General features: G+C 51.8%; 1 protein-coding gene across 2 annotated transcripts in view; it reads left to right on the forward strand.

The window, feature by feature from the left end:
- Positions 1 to 20,433, forward strand: part of LOC116434688 (uncharacterized) — a 262,733-nt gene that overhangs the window by 223,364 nt on the left and 18,936 nt on the right. For both annotated transcript variants that reach the window (XM_076371327.1, XM_076371328.1), the window contains exon 4: positions 14,770 to 15,359. In XM_076371327.1, coding sequence (XP_076227442.1) covers positions 14,770 to 15,359 — 590 coding nt within the window. The remainder of the gene's footprint in view (positions 1 to 14,769; positions 15,360 to 20,433) is intronic.

Consider the following 20,433-nt stretch of genomic DNA (forward strand, 5'->3'; position numbering starts at 1 on the left):
CTTGACAAATTACTCCCTGATTCGCGTTTTCGCTAAAATCAATCACCCCGCCGTGCTCGTGTCACCTTTGCACTCTGGTACGCCGGTAATTGCCAGATTCTCAGCTAATTACGTTCCCTGGCAGCACAATGCAACGCCGATTAGCTTACCGAATCCCTGGCCCCACGAAATTCAACGTTTATCGTTCGCGAGCCGAATTTCTTCCTGACTGATTCATGAACTTCGTCCATTCCGAATTTATCGAACTTTCTTCCGTTACTTTCGACTCGAATATTAAATCCTTCTCTAAATTATTCTATTCCGAGAATCCTCTTAACGATCATCTATTTATGCCCGGTTACTTTTTCATTCCGCGCCGAAAATCGAGCGTCATTAACGCGGAACCTACCGTATTCCCGTCTGAATGGAACAGGATCCACGGAACGGATGATCCGGTGTTTATGGAAGATTTTCGCGAAACCCGACGCGAGGATGACGCGCGACCGGTCGCCGTGGGGATCGAGCCGCGAAAAACAAGAACGGAACGAGCCCGGAGGGGAACAGGGCGCGCGAAGATATAGAGACCTTAGGGCACAATACCGTGGCTGTGGGTAGCCATTGACAGAAACGGCCGTGTCATCCAGTCATGATACATCCCATTGTGCCTCCGAAGGACCTTCTGGAGACTGCATTATCGTCTTCCTATATCTTTTTATTAGAGCTCGGGTCCTGATTTCTCTCCGGCCTCCGGGTTTCTCCGGCTGCGAGAGAGACAGACGCGCGCGCGCGCGCTTGCGAGCACACGGGCGCTCGGGGTGGAGGATGCTCCCGCTGATACACAGCGTGCGTCAGCAAGAAACGTCGTCGGAACGATTCCTCGGGCTTCCTTTCGAAACTGGCCGCGGCTCTCAAAAGTGTAATTAATTTTACTGGGGGGACGGACGCTGCCACTGCCACTTCTAGAAAGACAATAAGCGGTATCGGGTACTTTCTACTCCGATCCGCTGGAACCGGGACGAAGGCGGTTCGATAGGTGGCCACGTTTCCTCGGAGAAATACCAAGGGTCGTGACATTTGAATTTTGGCAGCCAGACAATTTACGAAACGCGTCCTGCTTCGTGCCTGTAACGCGCGTCACGTAACTAAATGGTATTAAGGGGAACCACGGACTTTGGTGATGATTCAGCGGAGTCTGACGGAGCTATGTTGATGAAGCACTGGAGTAGATTGCTGTACTGATTGGAAATCGTTTCGCGGTCGTTTCAAGAGTAGAGCAGCTTTCGATTCTCGATGCATTTTGAAATAAGATGCCGAACAGTTTAGCATATCGTTTAATGCGTATCTTCGTTGAGAGGAGATTGTATCTAGAGGATGTTGACTGGGAGATCTATGAAGTATGCGAAAACATCGCAACTTTAGAAAACCTCCCGAAGGCAAAGGGGTGTAATGCGATTCGCTGCTGAAGATCCACCGTTGCGGTCCCCCAGAGAGGCCGGTGACAGGGGAACAAAAGCCTGTCGGCGGGCTTTCGCAGGCAACTCAGTGTTTTCCAAAATTCGTAGCAGCGGGCAGCGATTGTCCTAAGCGCCTCGGGGGATCTCACAAAGGGAGTCACCCGCTGACGATCGCGTTGCGAGCGCAACGATCCGCCGTTACCCGCCGTCCGGCATTCTCAGCCAGCCCGGAGCAGGATCTACCGATAATTTCGATAATTCTTTTGTCGTTTCCGGGCTTGGTCGCTCGGCGCTCGCGCACGAGGAAACTTGAAAAGGACGACTTGAAATCTGACCTATACCTTTTCGACGGAACTGTTCGGTTCTGACGGAATGACCGAGGAGGAAACAAGAAACCGAATGTCCGGATGAAAAGATTATTAAACGATCGGCTAAACTATTTGGGGAAATTGAACCAAGAACTTGATAATAACTTGATTATTCGTGAGATACTTTGAATAGACGTGACAATTTAGCTATAGGAAAACTCTAAGAAATATTGCAGATGAATTGAAATGGAAATCTCGAATTAACTGATCCTTGAGAAATTCCTAAAGACGCAACGAACAAGCAGAGACTTCCAACCGTCACGCCAACTTCGACAAAACGATGATTATTACTCGCGAGACAAAAGTCGAACGCATCGAACTCGCGTATCGGCCGAACGCTGGCGATTAATATCTATTAGAGGGGCGGAAGCGAGGGGCGTCGTTCCGCGGGGGATGCTCCGGACGGATGACGCGGCGGTGACGTCACTGCCGGTCAACTACAAGTATTTCGCATTAGCGGCGGCGGGCGGCGCTAATTAATTGGGTTAAAAAGACGTTAGGCGAATTGATCGGTCCATTCAAGGTGGCCACCAGCCGAGATAAAGTTATTATTCGGCCGTATCAATTTGCCGGGAGGCGCGGGGCGCCCGGGAGATCGCGTGCCGTCCCGCTATATCTCGTCTTATCGCGTCGATTCGCCGGGACCGCCATGGGAAAAACCGGCGCCGACCGTCCCTTTTCCCGCAGTAACTTTCGACGGTCCAGGGAATCGTTGCTGGTGCGAAGGCGGACAGCCGGTGTTGCTGCCAGTTCGATTTCATTGAGATATATCCGCTGACGTACAACGAGGGATGGGCTAAATTGGAGCTCGACGATTTCCTCGCCGATCGCCGACAGACGCCGGCGTAATTGAAAAGAATTCGATGCGCGAAATATTTAACAAAGTATTCCTTATTATTCGCGAAGCTGCAGCTGCAAACTAGAGACACCGACGGGCTGGACTAAAACGCATCCGTCCGCAACGGTGGAACGTGCACGAGAGACGAGCGAACAAAACGATGTTTAGAGTGGAAACAAATTTGTCCTCGAGATTTCTCGGCCTATCCAAATAGCCGCGGAACCGGCAGCGGCTGGCAGGGCTGTCGGTCTCGCGTACCTGCCGGGCTCCGAGTCAACTTGATTTATCTTGGCCAGCCAACGAGGGATTGGCTTCTGTTTTTGCTAGGCTGCGCTGGAACACCAGCGGATCCGTTTAGCGTTCCGACTAATCCAACGGCGGCCGATCGTCTCGCGGATCAGAGGTCCGGAAAAATCGGCCGGGGGGCCATAGAAACCGGGGACCGCCGGTTTCCAGGGAATTTTCGGCGGACAGGCGACCACGAGGACGACGCTCGGGCCACGGCCGGAGTTAAACCTATTATTATCGTGCCTCGTCCCCCGTAGTGAAAATGTCAAACGGGCATCCAGCGGCCGGCGATATTCCGGTCCAGCCTCGTGGGCCGGCCACGGCGGCCACATCAAAGCGGAAGGGAGAGACGGTTCTCCTGGCGCGTTCTCGCGAACGTCACGCGACAGGACACGTCGGTCCTGTCGACCCGGCTTGTCCCAACTATTTTATCTGGCTGTATCTCGACCCGTTCCTCACGTGCGACGTATCGGTCCCCGCGATCGAGCCCCTGCGATCGTCGCACACCGCTTTCGGAGGAACTCCGATTCGATTTTCGCTCGAACGGAGACGCTTCCTCGGCCCGCGCCGCTCGGACGTTTTCGGGGAATTTCGTGTGACTTTTCTGACGCGCCTCCTTCCGTGGATAGGACGATCGTATTCTCGGAACGAAATAGCTCGGAGTCGAAGAGACTTCTAATGGTGCTTCGGGAAAAGGTTGATTATCCTCGCGGGAGCGTGCGGAGCGTAGAACACAGCGATACTCTGAACTGAAACATTTATCTCGGTTCCCCTGTAAAAATGTAAATTTCCATGAGGTTCCGCAATCAGCGCGGAGAACCGCGAGCACTATTTGTAAGATGCCCGCGACGATCACTCACAGAAGAACGAGCAATCAATCTCTCCCCTTTTACTCGTTGTTCACCAATAACGCTCATCAGCGAGCGATCCGGCAAAGAGTAGAAACATATTAAAAACCGACGGAGTGGACGGAAAGGAAGCGGAGGGGCGGGGATAGAGAGAACGAATTGGAGCGAGGAGAAAAGGCGAGAGCCCGTCGACAGGGAGCGGAGGACGGAACCGATAAAATCCATCGGAGCGGAGGCTGAAAGACCGGCAGAAACATCAATCGTTGACTCATCCCATTTGGATCACAAAAGTACGTCGAATTGGGTCGTCTGGTGTCGGGTATAGGGTCCCAGGGTATTGGGCCCCCGAGCTCATCCGGCGAACAATTATTTTGCGGGTCCCTTTCTCGGTCTCCTTCTCTTTTCCCCGGCGAGAGGCCTCGCTCTCCTCTTTCCCTCTCTCTTTCTCCCTCTGTTCGCCGTGTTCTTTCGGTGCTCGTCCGTTCGCTTCGGGACAGAATGTATATCCCGCAGCGCGACGTCCACCGACGCGCTGCAAGACAAATGGCCTCGTGACGGCGGCTACATTACGTTTCAAAACTGGCCTAATCGTCGGCTTTCCGGATGAGAAACAGCCTCGATACGTATAGAGAATACCGCGGCTATATACCTGCACCGTCTCGGCCGGTGCATCGCGGACAGCATTGTCTTTTCTGCAACGTTGCGCCCGTTCCGCCGGATCCAACCCAAACGAGCCCGCTTTTCGGCGGGGACTTCGCCTCTCATCGCTTTCTCTTCGACAACTTCGATGGCTGCTCTACGATCCTATTATCATGATTCTTTTATGCGAATAATATAGCTGATCTTGCGGTGCGTCTACGTTGAAATAGGATTTTTCGTTAGCCACTTGCGCTGGAAATGAATTTAGGGATTTGGCAGTGTCGCGCGATGAACTTTGGTTTTACCGATTTTACGCGGATGTGAAGATTCATTTCGTTTGAATCATTTTGAATAGAGTGATACATTTTGAAACAATTTAATATGTGTGCAAGAAGATTGGCAGTGTGTAAGAGACATCGTTGACCATTTTCGAACAGAAACGTCCAGCGCAAGAGGTTAGAATACTACTACGAATCGAATCGTTCGAGCTCTTCAGATTATCGATTCTTATTCGGTTCGTGACGTTTAATTAGGCGCGGGAGATAGGACAATTCGGAACACGATCGGTTAACGATCACTGTAGTCCAGACCGAGCCATCCTCCATTGTTCAACAAAAACATGGTATATTTTTATTCCCCGGATATAGGTAACCGGCGCACTTTAGCAGACGTTATTAAAACCGTAACGTTTTAAATAACTGCAAGCTATAGCCAAACGATACAATTCCGTTCGTTTTGCCCTCTTTGTCCGTGCCGGTATTCCATCGTGACGGACATTTTGGTTTGCCCGCGGTTCTCGTTTTACGTTCGATGTTTTTTTATTTTCGCGGGATACGAATCGGCTGGAGTATTGAATCCACGGGCTCCCTGCGGACCACCGGTGGTTACAATCGATTTTTTTCGCGCCTCCATTTTTATTTTCCTCTCTCTCTTTCTCTCTCTCCCTCTCCCTCCTCTTTTTTACACGCAACGCTCCGATTTCCGGCTATTCTCGAGGAAGATTAGCCGCGCGCGTTGTGAAAGGTTCGACGGGAATATTTACGGTGTGCATTTTCGCCGCGCGCAAAAATCCACGTGGGAGTGGTGTTCGTTGCGTTCCCGCGACCGGCGGAAACACCGGATCGAATCGATTAAATTTTATTCGGCCGGCCGTTTTGTCCCGGCGTTTCCCGGGCGTCTGAAAACCGCGCTCGAAGTTTCGCCCATGGGTAATGAAGCAACCGGAGCAGAGCAAACGTGCGCGGGATCGAATTCGAGAGTTTTCAAACGTTCGGATCGACTGCGAACCAGCGGTCCCCATTATACCGTTGTTCTCACTGGCTCGTTCTTTGCATACGTGAAATATCCACCGGCAGAACAGTTGTTCGTAGAAGCAATCTACGAAACGGCAGATCGACGATCAGCTAGTCCACGAAACGGTATACACGGGCCTTGTTCATGGGGCGTGACGCGTTTCCACGGGGTTTCATTGTCCGCGCTATTCACCGGGGCCCCGAGAATACCCCGTAGAAGGCAACTATGGGACAGGAAAGAAAGATTTGCGTGAGGTATCGTTGGCGTAACTAAAGGCTACCGAATGGAGACCTGTCGCGGCGCTCCCCCATGGCGTATGAAAGGAGGGAAAACAAGGATCGACATGCAAATTCCGAGTGACGGGGAACAAATTTTCGACTCCTATCCTTTTACCGGTTGTTTTTACGCCGGGTCGCGTTCCCTGCCCTCCGTGAACCGTTTCCTTTCTCTGTTCCGGCTTCTTTGTTCGCGATGCTTTCAACAGCCTTTTCCGAACTGACGGTCTTCCATTGATTCTTCTGCTACCAGTTCCTGATTACTTATCTGTGCATTAAGAACGACAGTTACATTTAACCCTAATCGGACCACGATGTGACTTTTACTTGAATTTTTTTATTATTTCCTATTGTGTTTCCAAAAGTTTTTCTAGGCTTTTGAAATTTAGACCATATAAACAGAAGCAATAACATTTTCATCGTTCCTGTTATTCTCATAAGTGACTGAGAGTTACATTGTAGTATGATTCGTTAATAACAGCTCAACAACATCGAATCAAGTTTAACTCAATCAAGAAACTGTCTGAGTTTCCATGAAATACAACTGACTCGACATTCTCCTCGGAAACCGATACACCGTAGAGCCGCCGCTTTCAGCATCGCCAAGCATCATTCTCCACGCAATCGCGAAAATAATATTCCCGAGGAACCCGAGAAAATCCCGAAGGGTAGCTCTCCTAAAGGAGAGAACTCAGTCCCCCAGCGCCGTAACTAACGTAGGGGGATCGCGCCATAGAAATCGTCGGGCGAGGATAAAGAGGGAAAGAGGAAGAGTCCATGCAAATTTCGAACGCGCCGTTGAAATCGAATTTCGCGGGTGTGCATTGTCTCAGAGGTCTCCGGCTCGTTTCCCCGGCGCGCCATCCTCCGGACGTCTTTCGGGACTTCCGTGCATTGTTCCAGGGACCTGTCAACGGGTCGGTCACGCCGCGTTTCCGGGCGGGATTCGCGCTTCCCAGGGCTGTCGTGCGCTTCCAGACAAAAGCCGCGCACCTGCTGCCCATTGACACTCCGCGGCAGGTTGAAGGGACGCCGGGCCGAGAGCCGGCGGACGAAAGCAGCCGCTAATTATCAAAACTATCATTTGTTACCGAACGGGGGGCGCCTGGCTCGCCCGGCATGGGGCTGCTGCGAGCGCTCTTCTGCGAACCAGCTCGCATCGTTAACTTCCTTTCGCGTGAAACCGCCTTTTTACTCCTCCCCATCGGGCCCACCTCCTCGTCCCCCACCGTTGATGACTCTTTGACTCCGGCCACTTCCCCGAAAACTTAACGCGCCGAGCTTTTATCGTATCAATTACTATTCCCCGATACTCTCGTGCGAGCGTACCGGCTACCGAAACGCCGGAACACCAATCTCGAGCAATCATCTATGAGATAATCACAGTTACCGAGATGTATAATTAAAAGGTGCTCAAACGGGCCCAAACTTTGTATAAGATCACCGGTTGCGATACGTCATTCCGGGGATCGATTGCGCAATCCCTTTCCCCGGGATCGTCCCGGCTCACGTCTTGATCGACGACTCGAGTCTGTGCATCGACGATCCGTGATCCCGATCGAAACCGTTCGCGGGGGGTCCGCGAGCGGAATGTCGAATTAGTCCTCCCGCGGGAGGACAATCGAGCGTGGTCCCGATCGATCTCGCCCGCGAACGACGTGTCAGGGTTGGCTGCGAGACCCGGCCTTTACGTAATCGTCGCCGGCGAGGCGTCTCGTTCGAACGCGCTCCGTTGCGAAAGACGCCGTCTCCTCCGGCTGGAAACACGGACGTCTCACGCGAGGACGTGAAACTCCTTCGGACGCGTCGCCTTTGCTAGAGGGCCGAACGTTACGGGACAGTTAATTGCACCGGGCTACGTTCCTCGGTCGTTCTCGATCTGGAATCCCAGCCGATTCCGTGCGACTCTTCCTTTTGACAGGGGGCGTGTGTCGACCTAGAAGCGGAGACCCGTTCGGTCTCTCCGAGGCCGAGGTTTCCATTTTTAGACGGTTCGATTCGTTTCTTGCGTGCTGCCCAGGTGTTTCTCGCGAGTTTGGCGACCGAAATTTTCGGTCCTCCTTGTTTCGGGGAATTCGTGAGCCTCCTGGAATCCTTCGGAACCGGCGGTCTCTCGAGATCGCCGGTGTTTAGGGACACGCGTTGCAGCTCGGCAGGAAAGTTTGATTGATTACGGCAATCAGAATTTGGGGAAGAGAACGAGAAACATCGAAGCTGTACTGTTTTATGATTGATGATTCACCATTTGTTAGCATTGTACGTTGGATTAAAGCGCGAAGTCAAGAACAATTATTATTTCGTTTCGATGTAGCGGTCGTTGCGTGATTAAGGACACGGAGGGAAAAAAAAATGATTCGTGAGAATGGATGGTCTAAACGGACGTTTCGAATTTTTTTCCGTGCCGACGCTGGCCAGACGCAAATACTCCGGCAGTCTAGGATTTTTTGTCGGAGTCTGGAAGGTGACGCTGCTGCCGTGGCTACACGTCCCGGGAAGTCGACGGGGATTGCGCAAACGGTATCCTTGTAATCCGCCTAACAACATAATAAGTGATTTCTTGCTTACTTTGTACGAACGATGGAACGGCGCCGCGAGACGTCCGGCATCGAACTGAAAATTGCCAGTTGCAAACGTATTCGTAAGCGACGATAATGACGGAACGCGATTAAACATCGGTCTGCTTCCACCGGGGAGAATAATGTTGCGATGCACTCGCCGGCGATCGGCTCGAGCAATTCGTTTCAGGATATCGAGTGGGTCCTCTGATTAACCCGAGGAAACGAAAACGGCTGTTCCTCTGTTTTGTTCGGTAATTGCTCGACGGCCATTATCTCTTTAATCTAAATATTTCGCTCCTCCTTTGAGTAAACTCTGCTTAACACGGTAACGCGCGTTTAAAGCCCGACGTTACTACTTTATCCAGCATTCTTAATTCGAGAAATCTACGGCTTAATTTATGTGCGTTGCACACGGGTGGAATAATTGCTCATTTATACATAGTAAACGCTGTAGGAAATATCGTACCATCGCACTCCGATGATTCCTCCTTACTCCTGCCACTCGCAATCGCGAAATCTACGAACCTTAGTCGTTGCGAGTCATCAACTTCGATACAAATCAGAAGACGTCTAACTAGGATCTCTGCAACTTAATTGCCACAAACCAACATCACAATGCACTCAATCGGTAGACATCTAAAGCATCCAGAATGCAACTAACATCACTACCTAAATAGTCGCAAATCGTCACAATACAATCAAAAATCACTTAACACGTTACCACGAAAAATATCAGTGATTCATGTATCACTTATTCTTTTGTAGCAAAGATAAAATCGGCAATCATTAATTATTCGCTACCATGATTCTTACGTTACGCTATCTAGTTACGCTATATTTTGATTCGACGTCGCGTATTTTAACCCTTTGAGTGCTGAATACTCCCAGCAGAAACGTTCCGTGTGGACCATTTGTTTTCTCTTTGAAGATCGATGAATTATGTTAATTCATACAATTAATTAAATTTTAATTAAACTGTAATTGTATTTCCTCAGTTTTACGAAACTGAATAAAACCAAGAAACGCTTATATTAATCACATACATTTATAATGGTCACCATATGTGAGATTGAAAATATGCGGCCACAGCACTCAAAGGGTTAAGAATCATAACCGTCTTCAAGTCATATAACACGTCAAGCGCCACGAAAATCTTAAGCGTTTTCCCATAGAGTTTGTCTTTTGTAGCAAAGAAAAGTAGGAATACTTATGAATTGTTTGGCGTTGCAACGTTTGCGTTACACTATTATCAACTTAGTTGCCTTAAACATTTTTATTTCACATCGGTTGTCTCGTACGTTACGATTGTTTTTTAGTCATTCAGAAGCGTCAGTCACCAGTGGCTGACACAGCGCTTAACGTGTTAAAGCTCCGGTCACCGGTGACCACCATGGCAGCCGCGTTAACGCAGTTCACCGTAGCCTCCCGAAAGTTGTTCCCCGCGCCGAGACGCTCGGTCCCCGGCCAGACCCCTTATCAATCTCAAGATTCGATCACAGAGGTATCGGAAAGAGCGGGGGCGTCGTAAGTACGGCAGCGACGCGAGCACAGTTTGTACAGCACTGTAAACAGCCGGTTCCCGAGGTTACAGGGCGCGAGTAAATGGTATGTAAACCGTGGCGGGCTCACCCTTGGCCCGAGCGAACCTCGTGCCCGCGTCCCTCCTCGCACTCCGCAAACTCCATTAAAACATTATCCACGTGCCGATGCGCTCGGAAAATCAGACGCGACTATCCTGCCTCCGTGGCGTATTGATATTACGTCCCGGCATCATCGCGTCCCGCGCTGGTTATGTATGCATGCACTCGAATCTCCATTTCGTGGCTGCCTGGCTCCGATCGACCGGCCTTTCGTGTCGGGCTTTCAGTCCTCTCTCTCCTTCTCCCCCGCCGTCTCTCTCCCGCCCCGGCGTCGTCCGACCCGCTCTCCCTTTTTTTTTCGTTGCTCTTTTTAAAGGTCAAAAAGCCCACGCGTGTAACGTCAGGATTTTTGTTTTCGGGAAACGTGCCGACCGGACAGCCGGCCTCGGACTTTTACCCGGTCCGCGTCAATGCGCCCGTTCGTTGTTTCAATGATCCACCCCCGCGCGAGGCCTCTCTTTTTTCCGTGTTTCGAGAGTCCCGCGGGGACCGAGGATATTCACGGGTCTCGGAGTCAACCCTTTGCGCGTTACCGTTGTCTGGCTGTGGAACGACCGCAGGTAAAGAGGCTGTAATCGCGGTCTGGAGTTTGAGGGTTGACGGGTCCTCGAGGGCGGGAAGCTCGTTATATCTAGGAATTTTGATTTAACCTTCCGCGTCGGTTCGTTCGATAGTTAATTTGATCGTTGGTATCTTCAACTGTGGAATATAATGTATTTTTGATGGAATCTCGCGTCGGTTCCAGGAGGAAACGAAGATTCTTAATCCGAGGCGAAACGACAATGCAGCCGTCGGCGTCAATTCGGGAGTAAACATTGTCTTTTGTGAAATCCATCGGTACGCGGCGCGGACAAAAATAATACCGCGGTAGAATTCCCGTGAAATGTAATGGACGGCTGACCGCGGCGTGCTCGCACACGTCTCGCAAAAATGCGTTCCACCCGTCGCGTAAATCCGGCCGGCACACCCGACACCGAGCCACCCTTTCCCTTCCATCGACGTTCGTTCGTCGGAAAATTCGTTGTCGCGCGCAACCACAGCGGCGATCCAACAAGCCCACGTCGCGGGAAAACAAGCCCGGCGAATTGTTCCGCCGAACGCGTTTCCGTTTTCCCTCGGGTTTTTTTTATCCTGTTTTTTCAAGGAATTCGTTCAACCCTTTCCTCCGGTGACTCGTCGACCAACAATAGCGTAATTCCGACTGGGAGCACGTATATATATATATAGACCGCGAATAACCTCCTCCCGGTTCCCTCGTTTCCTTGAAACCGGTCTGAGAAGCGTAACATTCAGCCGCTCGGTTTCCCAAAGCACGTTTAATCGCCAACTTTCATTGACCGGGACGTTTTTATTTTATCACGCGTTGCCAGCCGGTTACTAATTACGTGGATTTACATTTTTACGGCACCTGTAACAACTCCGCCGATGAATCACTGCGATTCTCAGGGAAACATAATGGAGTGGAAGGGGTCTCGCTGCGGGAACTCGTGTCCATCCTCCCTCCTCGGATGTGCACGACTTCCCGCTTTATCACTATTATTCCAGACACCTCGATAAGGATGCGAATTGAACGGACTTTACGCCTCCATTGTTGAGACACGGTAACGCCCTTTTCACAGGCTTACGGAGCCACTAAAATCGCTTATTCCTCGAAGCTTGTTCAAGTAAATTCTCGATTCTCGGAAAACAAGTAGCAATCACGGGACAATAGACTCTCTTAATGGACGGCTCTACGATCCGCAATTATTACCATCCACGATTCGAGCGAGGAAGATAGGTCAAAAAGATAACAAGATAATCGCCGTGGATAACCCGGAGAAGTCAAGGCAGCGCGGTCGCATCAATCAAAGTAACGTAACATTTACAATTCCCTTAAATAAACGAGCCAGTTAAATTACCTTACTCTCCGAATCCTTATTGCCGGAGGCCACGCCCTTCGCGGCGCAAAGGAGAGATGAATCTAAACGTGAAAAAGCCGATCTCCGAGGGCAGAGAGTTCTCTGTTAACAGCGTACATCGGGACTGGTCCGGGAGGGGAACCGATTTCAGCCCCCGTTCCTTTCCACGCGAGAGGGGCCCGACGTCTAGGTGGCAAGATCGTCATCGCGGTTTAATTAAATCGAAAATCGGATAGTCATTAATGACAAGTGGCGCCCAATCGCGATGACTCCGTGATTTCTATTGATCCCACGCTGGGACCGCAGCGAGGGTCGGACCGCTCGTGGAGTCCCCGAGGGGCCCGATATGGCACCTACAACGACAATCATCGCCGTGGCCGGCGTCGCCCCGAGCCGGTACCCCGTAACGACCGCGCCGCCCTCTTAATGTTATCGCTCGAACGAGAAAGAAAAAAAGAAAGGACGCGGGTAATGGATCCTCCCGCGTACGCGCACGTACCGCTTTCCCATCGTCCCAATACGACAATGAGTGATTATCTCTCGCGGCCGAGGGCCCGTCGTTTCGGGACCGACGCGCGCTTCAAGTTGAACGGCCTTCGGTTCGACGCTGAACGCCTCGTAGACGCTATCGACGATTCGCTTTGTTGCTAGGGTTACTTTATGCTTTTCGTTTATTAGAAAGAGAACCTATCCTACAAATTTTCTTCTGCGTGTAGTGAACGATTCCTTGGAATCTTGTAGAATGAATTATTTAATTTTTTGGAGGAAATAACAGGTTCTTAAGTCGTTCGACGGTCGAAAGGTTGGAAAGTTTCGTAACTATGTTGTTAAAACGCGTTCACGATGCCTCGTGATAGGAGTTAACGTAATTGCAATGCGAAAAAAAATTAATAACATCCTGCGCACATCTGCCGCATTCAGGGAACTCGAACGCTGTCGGGGAAATCTGAATTCCGATCGGCGGGAAGAGGCATATGCCGCTTTATCGCGTAACTGTACAGGTCTACCCTCGGGTTATTTCGAAAGTAAGACATTAACCGCTTCTGATTGTTTGTCATTGCAATTATAAGAATTCACGAAAACATCTTCGCGGCCGATTAATCGATACGCGGCCGATAACGCGGCGGTGGTTCACGGGCGAGGGGAGATCGATGGGACACCAGATAGAGGAGAGGAAAGATTAACGTGCACGGTTTCGATTAATGTTTTCGTCGTACGCGAAACGCGGGAACCGATACCATCGTCGGGTGTGTGTCTGCGCGGTAAGAACGCCTATAAACTTTCGTGTCCCGAGATAGGGATCGTCAGGTGCGAAAAGCGTGACGGTTCTGGAGGGAAAGCGCCTCGAGACCTTACGGGTGTTTCGACGACTATATACGTGTCAGTGTCTCTGAGAAAGGAACGCGTAGCTCGGAAACCACCGTGTCCGCGGGCGTTTTCCCTGCGCGAAACTTCATCGCGATCGTTGCGCCGCTCGTAACGCTCCGTCAATTCTATATCAAATATTGCGCTCCAATTCTGGGATCAATGAATAGAGGACATGGAAACGCGTAAGGGTATCGCGATCGAAATTCGAATTTGTTTACACTTCCTAATGCTAGCGTTAATATACTCGGCATTGAATTCTAATCTATTCACAAACGAGATCTCGAAGAGACTGTCTTAGAAAATGTTCAAATATCAGCAGTAAGTAGTACCCAGTAGCAATGCCTATCCAAAGCGTCATTAAGATATCCTCGATAAACGCGACGGTTTGAAAAACCAACTGACCTAACATGTAAACAGCATGAAAATCGAATAAAACACAATTGGTTACAAACATTCCCAATCGACGAAGCTTGATAGGCACGCACGACGATAAACCCGAGGATGATAGGTGGAGTGAATAAAATAGCGAAAAGAAGCATTGAACTCGCTGCAATAGCCTCTAAGGATCAGATCCCGCCGATTCCTCGAAACGTTTCCACCCCGGTAGCATACTCGGCTCGTAGTACGAGCGACCGCCGTATAAACCGAGACACCGTGGCGGCAGCAGCAGGTTGATGGATGCCGAGTCTCATGAGAAAATCCCGCTGGTGGGGGGAGGCAGCCAGTACATTCCAGCTCGCACAGTATTGGTAGCGGCGTCGGTGGCGGCCGGTATCCGTGTGTGTTGGCGGAACAACTATCCTCCGCGGCGGCGGCGGTGGCGGCGGCGGCGGCGGCGGTGGCGGTGTGCTGGCAACGCGTCCCCGCGTATACCTGTATTGGTGGTACGGTCGAAAGGATATGGTAGGGGCGAGTCCGGCGCGCGGGCTGGAGGGGGTAAGTAAGTACCCTCGGTGCCACGGCGACCCTAGGTTGCGAGTCCGTACGATACCCGGAGAGACAGAAGCGAGAGAGACACACACGGAACGGCCCCGACAGAGAGGCGAACCGCGGGAGAAGGCTAGCACGCCGCGAAAGGAGACAGAAACAAAACGAAAGGACAGGGACCGACTCTCGGTCGGGTCAGGAGAGTTTGCCGCGGGGAGAGGGGCAGGATAGGAGGGAGGAACGGGTGAAATGCGGGGGTGGGAGGTACCCGGCACGGAGGCCGGATCTTTGGTGGGGGGCCGTTTGTCCACGGTCACCAACACACTCGCTAATCCGTGGCGGCCAAACAGACGACTCTCTTTCTAACTCCGTCTCTTCTCCTCTCTGTTGTTCCAGCGCTGGCGCGACTATCCGGTCTCCACCAGCAGCGGCCGGGTGGGGATGTCGTCTCCAGCCCCCGACCAGTTGGTAGGGAGGACAAAAGCGGCGTAGGGAGGGTAAAGCAGGAGACGCCGACGACCACGGTGACGACGACGCCGACGACGACCAGCTCGTTCAGGGAAGGTGGCGGAGGTTGCGGAGGAGGTGGAGGTGGTGCTGGTGATGGAAGTGCCGGTGGTGGGGGAACGGTAACCGGTGGGGGAAGCTGTGGTGGGGAACGGAACGGTGCTGGTGGTGGTGGTGGTGGTGGCGGTGGTTCTGCTGGTGGTGGTGGCCCCGGTGCTGGTAGTAGTGGTGGTAACGACAGTGGTGGGGGCGGCGATGTCGCGGTGAAGGAGGAGAGGCCACCGGCTTCAGAGAGTGTCGAGCCGACGGCCGCGTTTGACGTCGCATCCCTCGTACTCTACGGCTCGCGCGCACTACCGATACGCCTTAAGATCTTGCTCGATCAGTTGTTCAACCAGTTGCCGCACGCGCAAGTGACACGTTTACTAGCTGCTTTCGGCTGGACGTACGAGGATTACACGCAGGGATACATACTGCAGGTGAGTCGAAACACTGACAGCGACACGGAGAACGGATCGCGGAGGGGGGTGGGGGAAGGGGGGACGCGGTTAGGTGACCGTTTTCGCGGATATACGAGGGTAGGACGGATAGTGAACCCTGGGAGTTTTTTTTTTGGATCGCAAGTGTCGAGACGTGGATCGTAGGATCTTCGGAGAGGACTACGCTTGGACTGGACAGTTTGACGGACGAAGTGACAGCAGTGTGACAGGGCTGGTAGGGTGGTTCAATCTCTATAGTTGACGATCGATACGATCTATATATAGTGTTGTGGTGTCGAGCAGTAGGCCGGCTCGTGTTTGCTTCGCTGTTAAATGGCAGAAGTGGTCGCGTTGTTCAGTGAAATAGGGTTACTCATGATCAGACGACGAGTCGAACGAACTGACAGGTAGGATAGCGTGTAGGGTTCCGTAGTTTGGTAAACAAAATGGGACGGGGTTAGTGACAGGTACCGTGCTGGTAGACCGGAGCCGTTGAATATTCGTTCCCCCGCGATAAATGTCAACTGTAAACAATCGGGAACTTGGCGCGTCGATCGTAACCACGCCGACTCGGAGTCGAAACGGAGTGACGGTACTTATGAAACAGTGACAAGGACGTGTCAAAGTTTGCCAGTGCTACATCCCGTCGTCATGATCGACGAGAAGTCTGTGCGAACCGAACGGATCCCGGAAGACAAGACAGTGAGAACGTATTCGGGGAATGGTGTTTGAAAGTGCAGCATCGTGCAGCAGTGCTCGTTGTGCCCGTTGCATCGAAACGGAAGTTTGGAACGGAGTGATCGGCCGGTCACATGGAAATCGGAACGGGAAATTGGTCGGCCGCGTCCGGCGCGATGCCTTGCGACCGTAAACAAGAAGAATCAACGCTTCCGACAAGAGGATGATTCGCTGCGGGTCTCGATCGATTTCTCGGGGATTTCCTTCGAGTTACGGTGTTGTTGTGAAACGGTTAAAGGTGATTGAGCTCTTCAGCTTCTGGAAGCGTCTGTGCAATTGTTTTGAAACGGAGGTGCTAAGGAATACTCCGTCTAGAGTATAGAAGATAGAGACGGAAGACTTTTAAACCAGACTCGAAGATTCGCAAGTGAAGATCGAGAAGTGACACGCTACATCTCGTTGACAAATTGAATAATTAATCTCCTCCTCTGCAGAAGCCGACGAGTCTACGAAGGCAACTCGAACGAAGCATCTCGTGAAAAGTGCATCGCAAACGTGCATCTGAATACGTTTGTTGTAACTACAAAGTTGAAAGGTGCGACAAGTTGATTATTCGAAGACTGGACGTTCTCTTTACTCGATTCTCGGCGCGCTAATCGTAAGAAGGCAAAAGAACCGTTGCCTCGAATTGAATCACTTCTCTCGAGCAGACCGGATATCATATACATCAACGCAAACAAGCGGATAACGCCTGTTCACCGACATCTCGAAGGAAAGATCTAAGACGACTTACCGGTTAATGGTCCTTGAGGAAGTTCCCACAGTGACTGGAACAGAAATCGAGTTCCTCTAATCAAACTTGTCCGAGAGTGAAGAAACACTTAAAAATAATTAATCCCGGTTCGATCGAGGTTTACCGGATGCTCGAGAAGGGGACTGAAACGGTGTCGTTTGAGAGCCGGCGGCCGGATCGGTTCAATTAGTCCCCGAGGCGATCGCGCGGATGATTAAGATCGAAAAGTATGTGGGAGACGCGGAGACGAGCAGGAATAGAAGGAAGAGGACGAAGAGGACGACGGAGCGGGCGAACGTGGTGCGGCGGAGGAGGAGCGGCGATCGGCCGGCGTGTTCCTGGGAAACGTGTCGCGACGTAAATTCCGCGGAACTTTGAAAACACGCGCGCCGCGTACACCGCCGAGACATTAATCTCGCGGGTCGCGCTAGAAAATGGCCAGTATCCGTGTAAACTGAATTGCGCCGATGTCAGCGTGAAATTAAAACGTATGGAAAACCGGTTTCTCCCCGGTGGTGCCGCGCACACACGGTGCGCGCCCGCTGTCCACGGCTCCGCGTGGCTCTCCGCGACGCCCCGGAATTTAATCGGACGAGCAAGTTTTACGCGCGAACCGCTCGCACACCGAAATCGTCTTGATCTTTGACCCGCGACCGGCTGCGGTCGATCGCCGACCGAAACCTGCGCACCGTGATCAGGTCGATTCGACGCGGTTCGCATTCGGTGTAATAGCATCTCGATACGGAATCACGAATTCTTACGGTTGGTAAACGATTTTCTCGAACATTTATACCGCTTTGGTAATTTGTATATAATCTCGATCTGGTCGAATTTTCTCGGAGTGGACAATGGACTTTGATACATCAATCGAACCATTATCTAGTACGCGTTCGTTGTGTTCTATGGTTAGCGTACCCCGTGCACTTGCAATTGAATTGAAATTACTGTAGATTATTGCAAAGATGAATATAAATTGCTCCGATATCGGATTATCGACTTCGTGAATGTACCTTTACGATCGTTTCACGAGAAGCTATAGGCGTACGGCGTTTATGTAGTGAAAGGTTCTCAGCTTTTTCCCTTTTCCCTCGGCAATGGCACCGTGGACGTGTGTGGTCTACACAATGTGGTGTCGCGGATTGTCGTAGGTCGGGCAAAACGTGCGATTACTCAAAACTGGCGGAACGTGTCCGGAATGCGGTGCCGGGCCGCCCTTCGTTCTTTCACGCACGTTTTTCTGCAGGTCCGAGCCACCCGGAGGGCGTCTCGTACTCGAAATCACGATAATGGGTGATTACGATGCCCGTAGGGCCACAATCTTTCCAGAAATTCTGTTTAGCTCGCTTTCGGCCACGGTTTCGGCTCGTGAAACACACGCTGTCCATCATGTTTAAGTACTTTCACCTCCTGATAATGATACATCGAGCACGGATGCGTTCTTTCCGAGGGAGGAGAGAATGGAAATTCGTTTTATCAATATTCCCTTCACGCGTTGACAGCTTAGGGAACATCGTCGACAATCTTCTCCGCTGGTGTTTCGCGAATATGTCACATGATCCTCTCGTACGGTAGTAAATTCAATCGAGTTCCCTGTCAGCGACGCGTCTAACGCTCGAATACAGCGCGCGCGAGTGAATAGAGCACGCGAGAGACGGAAAAATTGCAGGCAAGAACACATTTCAAGCCGGCGCGTGTCCCGGCATTTCACGACGGTGTCGTAGAAATTGGCAGGATGCGCTAATAATGCGTCCCGCCGTTACCAAACGAGAAAGTCAATGGATATTTATACAGGTTTAACACGCGAAACCGAAGTTACATTCGGTACTTTCACTGTGGCATTGCTTACCAGGCGATCCGCCTCGCGCAATGGATCTCTCGCCCGGACGATCGCGTCGCCGCGGCGATTCCACCGGCTAATAATCCCGCATTACGGCGATCGTTTCGAACAATCATCGGGGAAACGGTCAGCGTTCCGAGTGGACAAACTCTGTCGGTCGTTTTCGTTGATTCTCGTTCCTGAGACGCTGGTCCCATTGTCTTCGCCGATGGCACTTCCGAGGTGCCCGTGTTCTCCTCGGCGGAACGGACAAATAAACGCGTCGAATCCCGGAAAATAACTAATCCAGCCGGGTTTGTTTCAACGCGTGACAGGCGGACAGGCGAGCTCCGATGGACATTGTTTGACAATTCGACTGGGCTGGCTCGCTTCACGCGTGAAATAGATTTATCGCTCGGCCCGTGGAATCGTACACCGGTTCGCCGTGTCGCAATCCCCCGCGTAATTGGTTCAAACTTTCGATCCCCCGCGAGAGACATTGTTCTTCTTCGCGACGCGGCTCTGGGTAAATGTCAAGGAGAATGGAAACCTGTTTCCTACGTGTATCGAGGGATCGACAAAATGTCCGTCGAAGGATGGACGCGAGGAACGAAACGTCGCCGCAGAAATTAGAGTGGAAATCCGAGACCGAAGGTGTTTCTTCCCGCTCCGATCCTCGAGACGCCGCTCCTCGGGCAGAGACATTGTGAAAGCGTGGATCCGATAAAAACTCTGCAAATATCACGTGTCCACCATCCTCCTCTCTTTTTCTTCTGTTCGTACTTGCTCATCGGGACCGGCGAACAAGGCGGAATCCTCTCGGTTGCATCGCTCGGTTGTTACTCTGTCGTATTTCGCGTCTCATTTCGGAACATCGACGCTTTCAGCGGCCGCGGCACGCCGGCGGGATTATCATAATATTCGTGAAACGGGAAGAAGGTGTTAATTCCACGGTCCGCCAATATGGTTTGTCGTTTATTACACGGCCGCGGTATTAGCGTCCTCGCTGTCTCTTAATGAATACGTTAGCCTCTCGTCTGTCGTCTCCGGAGAGCCTCGGCATTAATCAATGCGCATCAACAATGTTGCCGATTCTCCTCGCAAACTTCAAATCCATCGCGTTCCTGCGTTTCTCTGAACGCATAAACCGATCGGTGCTCTATAAATCTCCATTCAAACAACACTCGCGTAAGTCCCACGCGCAAAATTCCAACTGCGTTCTCGGTAAACAGGTGCTTAAACCTACGAACCCTCGTAAACCCGATTCCAAACGGAGAATCCAGTCTCCGAATCAAGATCAAGTGCCCGAAAACAATGAACCGTGTCCGTCTACCGACCAGTGAACCAGTTCGTACCTCGCGGTTCTAATTTGTGCCCATCGGAGCGACGAGGAAGTTGTCGAGCGATCCCAAAGGCGGCCGATAACGCATTCCCGCGCGCGTTTTTCGCGTGCGGAACCGGTGGGCCCGCGGGTATCCCGGCATCTTCCCGGTCGCGCTCGGCAGAGGTCGCGGACGTGGAAACGGTAAATCATATCGCGGCGTCGGCCGGCCCATATCGAGTACGTTTCGCCTAGTGGAAGCCAATTTCGCGCGACAGGCCGGCAATACGGCGGCCCGGCCCCGTGGAATCCGGTAGGGTTTCGCTGGGAGCCAGAAGCGTTGCAGTTTACTGCGGATGCCACGACGGAACGCTTTAGAACGTGAAACCGCCTTCTGCGTCGTGGCCGTGCCAGATTTACGAGCGAATTCTGCGCCAGCGAGCGCGTCGCGAATCGCTCGACCCCG

Source organism: Nomia melanderi, chromosome 10 (assembly GCF_051020985.1).
Source record: "Nomia melanderi isolate GNS246 chromosome 10, iyNomMela1, whole genome shotgun sequence".
Taxonomy (NCBI): Eukaryota; Metazoa; Arthropoda; class Insecta; order Hymenoptera; family Halictidae; genus Nomia; species Nomia melanderi.